General features: G+C 40.0%; 1 protein-coding gene across 1 annotated transcript; it reads right to left on the minus strand.

The window, feature by feature from the left end:
* Positions 1-942: 942 nt before the first annotated feature.
* SETD9 (SET domain containing 9) lies at positions 943-8,921 on the minus strand. Its single transcript, XM_007973030.3, has 6 exons — positions 8,724-8,921; positions 6,918-7,285; positions 5,305-5,428; positions 4,437-4,552; positions 3,161-3,266; positions 943-1,311 (listed from the first exon to the last, which is right to left on the minus strand). The coding sequence occupies exons 1-6, from the start codon at positions 8,819-8,821 to the stop codon at positions 1,224-1,226; spliced, it is 900 nt and encodes a 299-aa protein (XP_007971221.1). The 5' UTR covers positions 8,822-8,921; the 3' UTR covers positions 943-1,223.
* Positions 8,922-14,077: the final 5,156 nt, after the last annotated feature.

Consider the following 14,077-nt stretch of genomic DNA (forward strand, 5'->3'; position numbering starts at 1 on the left):
GGTGTGGATTGGGGTGGAGTGAGCAAGAGGAGAACAGGAGAGGAGCTCTGAGATCCTGAGCAGATCATGCATGTGAAGGACTTCATAGGGAGAGGGTTTTGAGCAGAGGTATGTCAGTACCTGACTTTCATTTAAAAGAATCACACTTGGTGATATGTTCTGTAAGGAGGACAGGAGTGGAAACAAGGCAATTGAGAGGCTACTGAAATAGCAATAAACGAGGTGAGTAAAGCTGGTGTTAAGGAAGTGAAGGTGGTCAGAATCTGGTTATATAGGTTCCACGAATTTCTGAGGGGCCCAGTGAAGAACACCCTCCTTCCTATCCAAGTTTGGAACTGAGAGCGCTGGAGTCAGGTCGATGGAGGTCAAAGTAACTATTGCTAATAAAACTGGGGAAGGCAGCTTCAGGGCTGCAGCCAGGTTGGCCTACCAATATATCACACCTCTGGACTCACTCTGTCACTGGCTGGGCTTCCCAGAGTCCACAGGGAAGGAACTAGGAGGGTATAGGACATGGGTGCTTAGTTATTTTCCAAACATAATCAGGATGTCACTCTTCCTCCAGTGGGTGGAGAGATAGGCTAGGAACATTACTAGTGGAAGCCTCCACATGAAGATACGAGACACGGGGAATACGTGTTCCTCCCACCATCTTGCACTTTTTTTTCACCTTTTCCTTGGTGTGAAAATGTTCAAAGAGTAAAGAAAATAGTATAATGACCTCACATTTTCCCCTTACCCAGCTACAGCAATCTTTACATTATACATATATATACCAATTTACTCATGGCAACACAATAGATATTTGTTACTCAATTCTGTAAAAATAAAGTTTTTGCAGAAGTTTGTACACATCAGCAGTACTACAAGAACTGCTAATGCCTGGCTACAATTTTATAAACCACCACAGAGCTTACAAAATAAACAAAAGAAAAATTGAAATTATAATTTCAAAGAGTAGGTTTTAATTTAATAAGCTATTATGTATTTAGGTGAAAACCAATTAAAATTGGAATTGCATTACAAATTTGAAATTGTAATGAAGCAAGTAGCTTTTATCATGAAATTGGAACATAAATATAATATGAACAAAAACATAAAAAATTCCTAATCCAATTAAGTCTCAAAATATTTGTTTTACAGGTATAACTCAGAGAAGTGATTAACAATAAACACTTAGAATTAATAGATGAGTAGAAAACCTAATAATTTCTGATTCACAGTTAGCTGACAATTGTGTAGTAGTTTGAAAAAAGCTCTTCTCCTTGGCTGATGTCCCTAAGTGCGACAAGAACAACACATCGAAGTGGGCTGAAAACAAAAAGAAAGATATACAAAAGGTAGAGCATTAACAAATATAAGCTCATATTTTTAATATAACCAACATGGCTTTTACAGATGTGACTTTACTCAGGTTTCTTACATTTTAGTTTATGCATTAGATTTCCACGAGGAAATTGTTCTTATTCCTGGTTCAGGTATTCTAAAGAGTATATCTATATCACTTAAAAAATCACAAATCAATGTTTATACAACTGACTACTTCTTCTGGAAACACTGTTTCTAAGTTTAGGCCCCCAAAACTAGTATCACAAAAAGGATTTTAAAACGACATTATAGTTTTTCTTGTGTTCATTTGTATCTTATATTCTGAAAAATGAAAACATTACTTAAAATTAGTTGGAGTTTTAAAAAATGCTTTTTCCTAGACATCATAACATATTGTTTGTTTGTTTTTGAGATGGAGTCTCACTGTGTCCCCCAGGCTGGAGTGCAGTGGCGTGATCTTGGTTCACTGCAACCTCCCAGATTCAGGCCTCCCGGATTCAAGCGATTCTCCTACCTCAGCCTCCTGAGTAGCTGGGATTACAGGTGTGTCCCACCACGCCTGACTAATTTTTGTATTTTTAGTAGAGATAAGGTTTCACCATGTTGGTCAGGCTAGTCTCAAACTCCTGACCTTGTGATCCACCCGTCTCGGCTTCCCAAAGTGCTGGGATTACAGGCATGAGCCACCGTACCCAGCCTAGATATTGTTATATATACACATTCAACGTTCTAATAACATCATCCCCCGGAGAATATGGCTAAGAAAAGCTAATTGTTAAACACACAAACATACACATGCAGAGAAGCAAAAATTATCAAGTTTTTTGTTTTTGTTTTTTTCTTGTTTTGGGACAGGATCTGGCTCTGTTACCCAGGCTGGAGTGCAGTGGTGCCATCTCGGCTCACTGCAACCTACACCTCCCAAGGTCAAGGATCCTCTCACCTCAGCTTCCCAAGTAGCTGAGACTATAGGTGCGCACCACCACACCCAACTAAGTTTTGTATTTTTTGTAGAGAAGGGGTTTTGCCATGTTGTTTGGGCTGGTTTCAAATTCCTGTGCTCAAGCAATCCGCCCACCTTGGCCTCCCAAAGTACTGAGATTACAGGCTTGAGTCACCATGTCTGACCTCAAGTTTTAAATATAAAGAATAGTTCATGTTTTCAATGTTATTCATCTTAGAAGGACAATTTAATAGGTCCTATGCAAAATAAAGTTTGCTAGCAACTCAGCAAAATAATACAAAGATTATATCTTCCTATAGCACTGTTAAGAAAGAACTCTTAGCTCTCCAGAATTACCTATATTTTAAAATTTCTATTTGAATATTCTCGGTAGACTTTCCACTGAATGAACAGAAAATAAATGCTATGTTAAAATATGTGTCTTCTGAACATAGTCCTTTTTTTCACTATTAAGAACCTAATAGTGAAATTGGCAAAGAAATCATAGTGTAATTTGGTGGCCTCTTTTGGATGCTTTCTTATAAGGTAGAGAACATGATATTATAAATGAATAAAGTAAAAATATATTTGAAGATTTTGTAGGTAGGGAAAACAACAGAATTATCTGAAAAAACTTTAAGGTGGATACTTATGAAGTATTGCCATAGAATAAAAATGGGTAAAAATAAGCAGACTGAGCTAAGTTAAATGAAAATTTTAAATTTCAAATAAGCCTACATTAACAGGTTAAGGTGTGAACATAAAAATCTAAGTTATAATTTTTCACTAAAAAAAAATCTTACCCCAAATTCTATATAGCTTTTTCTTCTATATATTTTTAAGTACAGCATAAGCAGAAGATATGAAATGCTCTTTTAGCAAACGAACCTTTGTTTGTCATAGCTGTAGGCAATGTTTGGAAGATACTGCTTCAGTTCTACAGGGAAAACTGCAGGCACATCAAATTCCTGATAACAGACATTAGCTGCTCTGTCTAGGAACAAGCACAGAATTTTTAGAAAAAGAGCCATTATACAAGGTCATGGAAAACAGAACTGAATTATGACACTTGATGTCTGTTTTTCTAAATTATCAAAACATGCTCAAAATAATTACTACCATGTTCCAGGCACTGTTAGATTTTATTTACTTATATATATTTGCAGATACATATATGGTAAATCATAAATATATCAAATATTCAAAAAGCAAATAAGGCATATATAACACTTTTTATTTACTTTTTGCATAAACAACATATATAATAAACATATGTTTAGATAATATATACCAACATACATAATAAACATATATGTATGTTTTCTTGTTTCCTTTTTTTTTTTTTTTTTTTTGAGACGGAGTCTTGCTGTGTCGCCCAGGCTGGAGTGCAGTGGCGCGATCTCGGCTCACTGCAAGCTCCGCCTCCTGGGTTCACGCCATTCTCCCGCCTCAGCCTCCGAGTAGCTGGGACTTCAGGCGCCCGCCACCATGCCCGGCTAGTTTTTTGTATTTTTAGTAGAGACAGTGTTTCACAATGTTAGCCAGGATGGTCTCGATCTCCTGACCTCGTGATCCACCCGCCTCAGCCTCCCAAAGTGCTGGGATTACAGGCTTGAGCCACCGCGCCCGGCCTCTTGTTTACTTTTTATATGTCAGGAAATAGAGGCTCAGAAATGTTAAAGGTTAAATATTAATAAACAAGTCAGGCTTGGACTTCATTTCTCACTAACGACAAAGGCCATGTTAAATGTAGTCAAACAATCAAACTTTTACCTATGGGAAAGTCAACTCCTAAAGAAGATATAGTGACTCACAAACTTAGCAAAAGAAAGCAGATACTAGTCTAGCCATTAATCTATAAGGCTATATTGAAGCACTGACATAATAATTTCTATTTTTAAAATGCTAAAATAATGATCAAAGGGCAGTTATCAATTGCCTATATTCACTGCAAAATCAGAAGAAAAATAGTAAACAATTCTAAATAATGTATATCATTATTTCCCCTAATTCTCTGATATTGTCTGTCCAAAAGTGATAGTTGCTTAAGGACTTGACTAGCTTATTATATGTTCACTCAACTGCCCTTGGCACTCAGTCATATGATAAAGGAGTAGAATTACATTGCTATATCGCGTCTCACAGCCCCATGATGCCTTCTTACCATTGGAACAATTGTTGACATACTGTCCCACAGCCAGAGGGTTATGAATTTCTGACGTTAGCCATGTACTATCACTCATTTTTAAAGGGCCGAGTCGATCCCTCCCATTGCAAGATCTGAAACAGGTGAAAGCATTAGCTAATGGATCTGTATCTTAAAATAGAATTCCAAAATACAGAATTAACCCTAGAATTACACAAGTGCTTTTTTTCTTTAAAAAAAAAAAAAAAAAAAAGGCTTTTGTATAATCAGTAGGGCAATTGAGTTGTTACACAGCAGCTATCTAAACAGAATTTTATTTAAAGTATAAATGCTGGCCAGGCGCAGTGGCTCACACCTGTAATCCCAGCACTTTGGGAGGACGAGGCGGGCAGATTACTTGAGGTCCGGAGTTTGAGACCAGCCTGGCCAATATGATGAAACCCCATCTCTACTAAAAATACAAAAATTATCTGGGCCTGGTGGCACATGCCTGTAGTCACACCTACTTGGGAGGCTGAGGCAGAAGAATTGCTTGAACCCAGGAGGCAGAGGTTGCAGTGAGCAGAGATCACACCATTGCACTCCAGCCTGGGCAACAGAGTGAGACTGTCTCAAAAAAAAAAAAAAAAAGTAAAAAAGTAAAAATAAAATAAAATAAAGTATAAATGCTGAGCTGGATGCGGTGGCTCAAGCCTATAATCCCCACACTTTGGGAGGCCAAGATGAGAGTGTCACTTGAGGCCAGGAGTTTGAAACCAGCCTGGACAACATAGCAAGACCCCATCTCTTTTTATAAAAAATAAAGCACAAATGCTGTTAGTCATAATCATTGTGATAAGTGTGGTTCTGTCTCATTTAATTAAATTTGAACATAGACATCACTTACCTGTACACAACTTTTGATATTCCTTTGTCATTCCCATCAATGAGTACCCCATCCAGGCATCTAAAAATAAATGGATTTCCAATGGACTGGAAAAAGATTGGCTCATACTTCTGATATACTGTACCTATTATACAACAAGACAGAAATATTACAGAAACATGAAAAATCATAAACACTGCGGTAAGAACCCTTCTTTGGAACACAATCACATTCTGTTTAGTTACTTTCCCCCTTCTAAAGAGTGAACACCCAATAGCAGATGGAGCACAGAACCAGGTCATCCACACAGCAAAATAGAATTTGGCTATCTTGATTAATGATAATATGAATTAATGATAATAATGATTAATGATAAATTGATTAATGATAATATGACACATTTTAGGCTCAGTTTTAAAAAGTCATATATACACACACACACACACACACACGAACATATATATTTTTAAGTAGAATGTGATTTAACATCTAAAGAGTTTGAAGAAATTTATTTTGCTAATAATTAAATAATGTAGACACATGGGAATAGATGAGTCTGACATTAAGGCTGTTTCTCCTTTCACTGGCAGAAGAGGAAATGAGAAAATATTTGCCTTGTGCGTTCTATGTTCCAGGTGTGTTAATCTATTTATTAAACTTGTTTTATTATTAATTAATTTATTCTATTTAGTTTTTACAAAATCAGGTTATTTGTACAGCAGGAAACTGAAACTCCCTTGCTTGGGGATGTAAAATTAGAAAACAGGAGAATGAATTTTTAAAAACCTGGGTCTATCTGACTCAAATATTCACACACACACTTTCCACTATACCAAATAATATAATGTTAGTTTAACACACAACGTAGTCTATTTAGCATCTAGTAAATGATCTTGTGCCAAGAAATTGCCTACTTTTCAAGTGTAGAAAGGGCAGGAAGGTCTTTATTCGGTGATTTATGGGTTTAAACGCTATCTTTTACGTTTTGATCTGTACCTTTTTTTTTTTTTTTTTTTTTTGAGATAGAGCCTAACACTGTCGCCCCGGCTGGAGCGCAATGCCACAGTCTCAGCAACCTCGGCCTCCTGGGTTTAGGTGATTCACCTGCCTCAGCCTACCAAGTAGCTGGGATTACAGGCGCACACCACCACACTCGGCTAATTTTTTGTATTTTCAGTAGAGACAGGGTTTCACTATGTTGGCCAGACTGGTCTCGAACTCCTGACCTCGCGATCTGCCCGCCTCGGCCTCCCAAAGTGCTGGGATTACAGGCGTTAGCCTATCCATACCATTTTTATTTTTAGCTATCAACTAACCAAACTGACATGTTTCTCTAGTGCTTTTTAAGTAATTTGTCAAAGTGGGTCATACTATGTTCTAAATTTAAACATTGACAGGAAAGCTTTCCTTGAAAGAAAAAGCGCATTTATCCCAACAAATACTCCAGGATACTTTCTAACATGTAACAATTTCCAAACAGTTAATTTCCGAATTAGAATTATAAAAATCTATGGAAACTCAAGTTTCCAATTTAATACCTTACTCTAAGGATTGCAAGGCTGGGTATTTTATTGAACTTATATTTATCAATAAATAAGAGGCTTGGCAAAGTGTAACATTAATCGTGCTGTTACCAGGATACATAGATACGACTGCGCCTTTTGGTACCAATCCTTTCGTAACGAAGACACCTTTTCCAGCAGAAATCAATGAGCTAGTTGCTTGGGCAACACTGAAACCCAGAGTCTTGTAAAGAATTTCTTCTGGCTTAAAGGTACTTTGCTGTTGATGTCTGTTTTCAAGCAGTTTCACCCCTTGATGTTCAACTGCCAGTAGGTCTTGATATTTTGATTTGACAGATTCTGGAAGCATAGTCAAGATTTCTGATTGTTTATTGAAATCATTTAAGAATAGAGCCTGGAAAACTTTCAGTAACGTTCCTAGGACATCTTCATCTGAGATAACTTTGTCTTTGGATTCCTCTGGAACATACCGGAGGGTCCTGAAAATGGGAAAAGTTTCTATTCACTACCCTTCAACTGGTAAAAGCCAAACTTATCTGCATACTTTTTGGGTTCTTGGCCTTAAGGAACTATAAGCTTATTCTCATGTGTGTGAAGGGCTGGGAACTAAGTTCAGGAAAGAATTGTTTGGGGGAGTTACTAGTTAGCTAACTCCCCACACTTCCCACCCAAGCAGCTAGTAATTATGAAAGACCCATTCTATACCATACGCTGTGGGGTCCTTACATTATTCCATTTTTGCAGACAAGGAAAGCAAAGTTGTTAAGGAACTTGCCCAAGGTCCCAAAGCCAGTAAGTGGGAGAGCCAGAGGCAGAAACTAAGTTCAGCTCTTTCCCGTACTACACCCAACAGCCAAGCTGAATGTCATCACAATGAGAATGAATGACCTCACATTAAATTGCTTTTTAAAAATGGCCTTGTAGATTCAAAGACAAATTCAACATCGTATACTTTGTGACACTCTCTCCAGGAGTACTAACGTCTTCAATGACTGCATCTCTTATTTCCATAATCATTATCTTTTTGTACTAACTGCATTATTTTTACTTGAACAAAAAAGTTGTAATTCCCGCCTCACGGTTCCGTAGTCATGATACAACTGATCTCCTGTTTCCCAAGTATGCAACCTTCGGGAAAGGGCTTTGTTTCCCTATTTTTCGGACACTGACTTCAGGGAGGCCCGGTCGGCCTCTTTGGTGAGCACGGTGTTGAGCTGATCACTGGTGAGCCCTTAATAACGCCTGCGGGACGCACCCCAATCCGAAACCCACCATCCCGACTTGCTTTTGGGTGGCGTTCTGCCCGTTCTTAACGCGCGAGCTACTCCACGCTATTCTCACAGCCGGGACGGGCTTCTTTAACCACGTGAAGTACTTGTATGAACTACGAAAATAAACCCTGGCTTGGCTTTTCTGAGGAAATTCAAGCACCTAATTAAGGCCTGGTGGAGAAAAAGTCACGCACTCTCACGCGGTAAGAGCGGTCTTTTAAAAAAGTTCCATTTTTTTCCCAGGTACAAGGTCCCTAGTCAGTGCGGAACGCAATACAAAACGGAAGACACCTCCGGCTGGCGAGCCCTGCCTCGCGGGCCCGGCAGCGCGGCGGACACTGGGAAACAGGACATAGGCCCCGCCCACCTGAAGCCACCGCCCACTTCAGGCTTCCAGCTCGCCTCTGACTCCACCAGCCTCGGCCCCGCCCGCCTCTGGCCCGGGGTCCTTAAACCCCTCCGCGGCCTCAGTCCCCGCCCACCCGGCCCGCCCACCTCAGTCCCTGCCCTCCCTGGCCAGCCCATAGCAGACCGGCAGTCCGCGACCGGCAGTCCGCCTCCGGCAGTCCGCCTCGCGTCCCGCGGCCCTGGTGGCGTCTGGGAACTGAAGGCAGGCGCCCCTCGTTCTGCCGTCCCGCCCTCTCACCTCGGGTTGTGGCTTAGGTTCAGCGCGATCCAGGGAACGAAGCGGTACTTGTAACGGCCCCATCGCTGCCACAGGCCCCGCAGCAGACGTCCCGGCATGGCTGCCCCGCGGGGCCCTGACCAGCACGGCGCGGGGAAGGCGGATCGAGGCCTCGGGCCCGTCCTGGACCGGGAGGGGCGAGGACCGCGCTCGGCAGCCTTCCCCTGGCTCCGCCCTCAGTGTCCCTGGCACCGCCTGACTTCTGTTGCTCTGGGGCTCCGTCCTTCCCCTTTCCTGACCTCTACCTCTGAATGAGAGGCGCGTAGAGCTGGAAGGAGGTCCCCTGACCCCTTTTTCTTTCTCCAGTCGGTCGGGTGTTTCCGTGGGCGCACACAGGCGCTAGCCCTGGTTGCGGGCGAAGGGTCACCGGGCCTCAGGGGCCAACTCGCCCCCGAGACCGCATCCCGGGAGCGGACCGCCTGGTTTCTCTGTCACAGCGGTCTGGCCTGCCCTTTGTCCCGGCCGCTCTCCGTGTTCCATCCTCCGTCCGCCTGAGCTCTGCCTCTTCCTCGACGTTCTCTCCCCCTCTCTCTGTGGCCCCCGAGCAGTCCGACTTCGGGAACCCGAGTTTCAGCCCTCCCCCGACAGCAGCCCTTCTCCTGCGTGAACCCGTGTTCCCAAAGTTACCAGTTTGGGCGTTTTGCGAATATATACACGTAAAAGAACAAAATGTCATGATGCCCTGTTTTCACTCGTTTTTCTCTTCATTCACCCCAAAGGCAAAACTATGTGGGCAAATGTTTCTGAAAAACAGCTTTATTGAGGTATGGTTGGGATACAATCAACTGCACGTATTTAAAGTGAACAATTTGATAGGTTTTCGACACCAAAACCAAGATAAGGATCCAGCCCCTCCCCCAGTCCCCAAGCAACCACTGAGATGCTTTTGTCCTTTTAATTTGGTCTTGGATTCAATTTGGAAAAGTTTTGTCTAAAAGTGTTGCATCTGGGTTCATGAGAGATACTGTTCCGTAGTTTTCTTGTAGCGTCTTAATCTGGCTTTGGTATTTAGGCTAATGTTGACCTCAGAGGATGAGGTGGGAAGTAGTCTGTCTCTAGGTGAAATTTAAGAGGACCTTTACGACTGCTCCTCGCCAAGGCACAGATGCATACACACGCACACACATATTTAGAACATGTTTGGACAAAGTTCACTTTTAAGGGGGGCAAACTACAGGAATCCCTTAACCATATTCAAATCACCAAGTGTTTATTGACAGATAAATACGTTGGTATCATTTCCTCTATTCTTTGCCTGAGAGCGAGGTTGGATCCTAAACAGAAGTTGAAATTGAACGGCTCAGATCTAATAAAAACTCAGCCAAGGCCCGGCGCAGTGGCTTACGCCTGTAATCCCAGCATTTTGGGAGGCCGAGGTGGGTGGATCACCTGAGGTCAGGAGTTCAGGACCAATCTGGCAAACATGGCGAAACTCCGTCTTTACTAAAAAAAAAAAAAAAAAAAAAAAAAAAAAAAATTAGCCGGGGGGGTTGGTGGCACGTGCCTGTAGTCCCAGCTACTCAGGAGTGTGAGGCAGGAGAATCGCTTGAACCCGGGAGACGGAGGTGGCAGTGAGCCGAGATCCACCACTGCACTCCAGCCTGGGTGACAGAGCAAGACTCTGTCTCAAAAAAAAAAGAAAAAAAAAAAAAAAGCCAATTGCCAGTAGCTGCGGGACTAATTTGTTCTATTCTGAAAGAAATAAAAAGTATCCACCAGTGTCTCTATTTCATTCATATCGTATAGAATGTTAGCAAACTCTAGAGGCTTTTCTATCAGACTCTGTGTTTGATAATTTGGCATAATCTAGATTTACCTGACTTGATAAATGGAGTCAATTCAGTTCCAGGCTGTATTAATAAGTGGCATACAAGAAAGTTTCTTTATAGTCTCCAAACTTAATAAAGAACTCAAAAGAACTACTTTAATCTTTACCTGTGGTAATGTACTTGTCTCAAAAAAGAAAATAAATCAGTTTTTGTGTATTTTTACAGTGTTTTTTGTATTTTTGGTATTAAAATTAAATTTTGGTTAGGTAAGTAATTAATGAAAACCTTTTTCTAGTTTCTTAAAGTAGGTTATTAGGTCACTAATTTTAATCTTTTCTTCTTTTCTGACGGAAGTATCTAAAGTTGTACAAATAGAAACATGGTAGCTAAAGCTCAAGTCACCCTTAACCAAACTCTATACCTTGTGCTTCCACCAATCCTGGTCCTTGGCGCTTCTCAGAAATTATCAGACTGGTGTGTTTTCTGCCAGTTTTATTTTTATGTATTTACATACCTGCGTATGTTTTTATAGAAAATACATAGTATTTTGTGAGTATTGTTAAAATACTATAAGGATCCACAACTTCTTTGATTTACTCAAAAATACTTCTTGAAGATCTACCCTTATTGGCTTGTGTAAGTCTACTGCATTCTTCTAGTTTTGAGGTTTTGCCTTCAAGTTTAGTATTTACTGTAATTTTCTGGTAGGTATACTTTATGAAGTTTTTTAAAGTTCTATTTTTGACTTTCCAAAAATTTTTTATTGTTTTAAATTTTAAATGAATGATAAATATCAAATACTTTTCTCTGTTTATTGAGATGACCATATAGTTTTTATTCCTTTATTCATGTAGTGAATGATGACACATTGTCAAATGTTGATCTGTCCTTGGATTTCTGACATAACTACTGAGTTATGAGTACCTCTTTGGTCAGATCCTGTAGGTTTTAACATATGCTATTGTCATCCCACATTATTTTGAAGTATGTTTTAAAATTTTTTAGATAGCATTTGCCTGTGAAAACATCTGGGCTTGTAATTTTCTTTCATAATGAATTCAACTTATTTTAAAGATATGGGACTATTCATAATGTCTGTTTCATCTTGTGTTGTTTGGTAAGTTATATTTTTATGGAATTTGTTCATTTCGTCTAAATTGTCAAATATCTTGGTATAAAGTTGTTTATAAATACCGTCTTCCTAGCCTTTTAATGTCTGTATGATCTGTTGTAATAGCCCATTTTCGTTCCTGATTTTGGTGGTTTGTGTTCCCTTCTTCATCAGTGTAATTGAGGGTTTGTCAATCTTCAAAGAAACAGCTTTTGGCTTTATTACTTTTCCCTGCTTAATTTTTATTTTGTTGACCTCTGTTCTTGTCTTTTTTCTTTCTTTTTTTATTTTTAGTGATGGGGTCTCACTATGTTGCCTGAACTGGTCCTCAAGTGACCCACCTGCCTATGCTTCCCAAATCATTGGATTTACAGGCATAAGTCACTGTGACCAGTCATATTCTTATCTTTAGTATTTTATGTTTTCTACTTACAGTGGGTTTATTTTTCTCTTCTTTTTCTGGTTTGTCAGAATAAAATATTAGGTCACTGATTTTGGTCTTTCCTTCTTTCATTTCTATAGAAGCATCTAAAGTTATAACTATCCTTCCAAGCATTACTGTAGCCAAATCTCAGGAATTTTGATATGTTGTATTTTCATTATCATTCAGTACAAAATATTTTTAAAATTTCTTTGTGATTTATGTTTTTAATCCATGAAATATTTAGAAATGTGTTTTTAATTTCCAAATATTTGGGATTTCTAGATATCTTATTGTAACTGGTGTTTAGTTTAATTCTGTTGTGTCCGAAAACATGAGTTCAATTCTTTTAAATTTATTGACTTGTTTTATGTCCCAGCATGCACTCTATCTTGGTGAATATACCATGTTCAGGTAAAAGGAATGTGTATTCTGTAGTTGTTGGGTTTAGTGTTCTATAAATATCAAGTAGGTCATTGGTTCATAGTGTCTTTTAAATCGTCTGTGTCTTTATTGATTTACATAACATTTTAAATACAGATGAATGAAGAATGACAAATTGACAGTTTTATAATATATCATAGATAGCAAGCAAAAGATTGGCCATGATGGGCATGGAGATGTGCTGCTATCCAAAATTATTCTCTTCTTCTGACTCTTTTTCCCACTTCCTGTTGTTTCCAGTTTCCCCAAATACTTTACCCAATTGAAGATACGAATGTATGTGCTGTGTTTTTCCATTTAAAGCCCATTTATGCTATAAATTACAAAAATACTATGTAGGAGAAATGTTCTTTTTTGAAAAAAGGTATAGCTCACTGCAGCCTCCAACTCTTGGGTTCAAGCAATCCTCCCTCCTTATCCTCCCCAAGTAGCCGGGATTACAGGCACACACCACCATGCCTGGCTAATTTTTTAATTTTTAATTTTGTAGAGATGGGGCCTCACTATGTTGCCCAGGCTTGTCTTGAACTCCTGAGCTCAATCAGTCCTCCTGTCTCGGCCTCCCAAAGTGCTGAGATTACAGGCGTGAGGCACAGCACCTGGCTGGTAAAATCATCTTTAACATCAGTGTCCTAAATATCTATAAATAGGGCATGTATGCCTGCACAGATTGTAACTTCCAGAGTTCAAAATGAGATTAACTTGATTTTTAAATAATTTATTGAACCCCTACTATGTCCTGAGCTCTAGTGCAGGATACAGATACTAAACACATAAATAATGTCAGACAGTGATTAATGCTGTGAAGAAAATAAGGCAGGATAATGAGAAGAGAGTGGGCTGGATATCTTATGTAGCCTTTCCAGAGCCACTGTCCACACCCTGGGGGATTGACTGGCTTGCACAACAACAAGGTCCCTTGTCTTCCTGCTTCCAAGTGGATTCGACCAGTGGAGAGCACTGGCAGGGAACTTCAGGAATAGAGGAGAGTGAGGTGCTGGTCTCTGTGTACTGGCTGTATCCCAACCTAAGGTCCTCTCCATGTAGTCTTCTGTGTTTCCGGGTTTCATTCAGGCCTATGGATGGTAACAGCTCTCTATTAATTGTCAACTCCATGGTTCTATACAATCTCCCTGTGGTTTCCCTTCATTCTGTCCATGCTGTTACACAATTATTTTCAAATGTCTTATTTTGCACGTGTTATCTGTTTCCTGCTGGGACCCCACTCTCTTTATGTGGGTCACATGGTGTGGGATTAGGGGTAGCAATTTTTGATAGGCTGATGACACAAATGACTGAGACCTAAATGACAAGAATGCAACAAACTTGAAAATATTCATGGGGAGATTCTCCCAATGGGAAATGCAAAGGCACTGAGGTAGTGATATGGTTTGGATGTTTTTTTCCCTCCAAATCTCATGGTAAAATGTGACCTTCTGTGTTGGAGATGGGCCTAGTGGGAGGTGTTTGGGTCATGAGGGCAGATCCCTCACCTATGGCTTGGTGCTGTCCTCACCTCATTGAGTGAGTTCTTGCTGTGTGAGTTCATGCAAGAGCTGGTTGTTGAAAA

The sequence above is a fragment of the Chlorocebus sabaeus genome, chromosome 4, assembly GCF_047675955.1.
Source record: "Chlorocebus sabaeus isolate Y175 chromosome 4, mChlSab1.0.hap1, whole genome shotgun sequence".
In the NCBI taxonomy this organism is placed as follows: domain Eukaryota; kingdom Metazoa; phylum Chordata; class Mammalia; order Primates; family Cercopithecidae; genus Chlorocebus; species Chlorocebus sabaeus.

Coding starts and splice junctions, on each gene's coding strand:
- SETD9 (XM_007973030.3), bottom strand. CDS start 8,821: ATGCCGGGACGTCTGCTGCGGGGCCTGTGGCAGCGATGGGGCCGTTAC. Junction 3,267..4,436: donor TGTCAACAATTGTTCCAATG/GTAAGAAGGCAT, acceptor GCTTGTTCCTAG/ACAGAGCAGCTAATGTCTGT. Junction 1,312..3,160: donor TACAGCTATGACAAACAAAG/GTTCGTTTGCTA, acceptor TTTTGTTTTCAG/CCCACTTCGATGTGTTGTTC.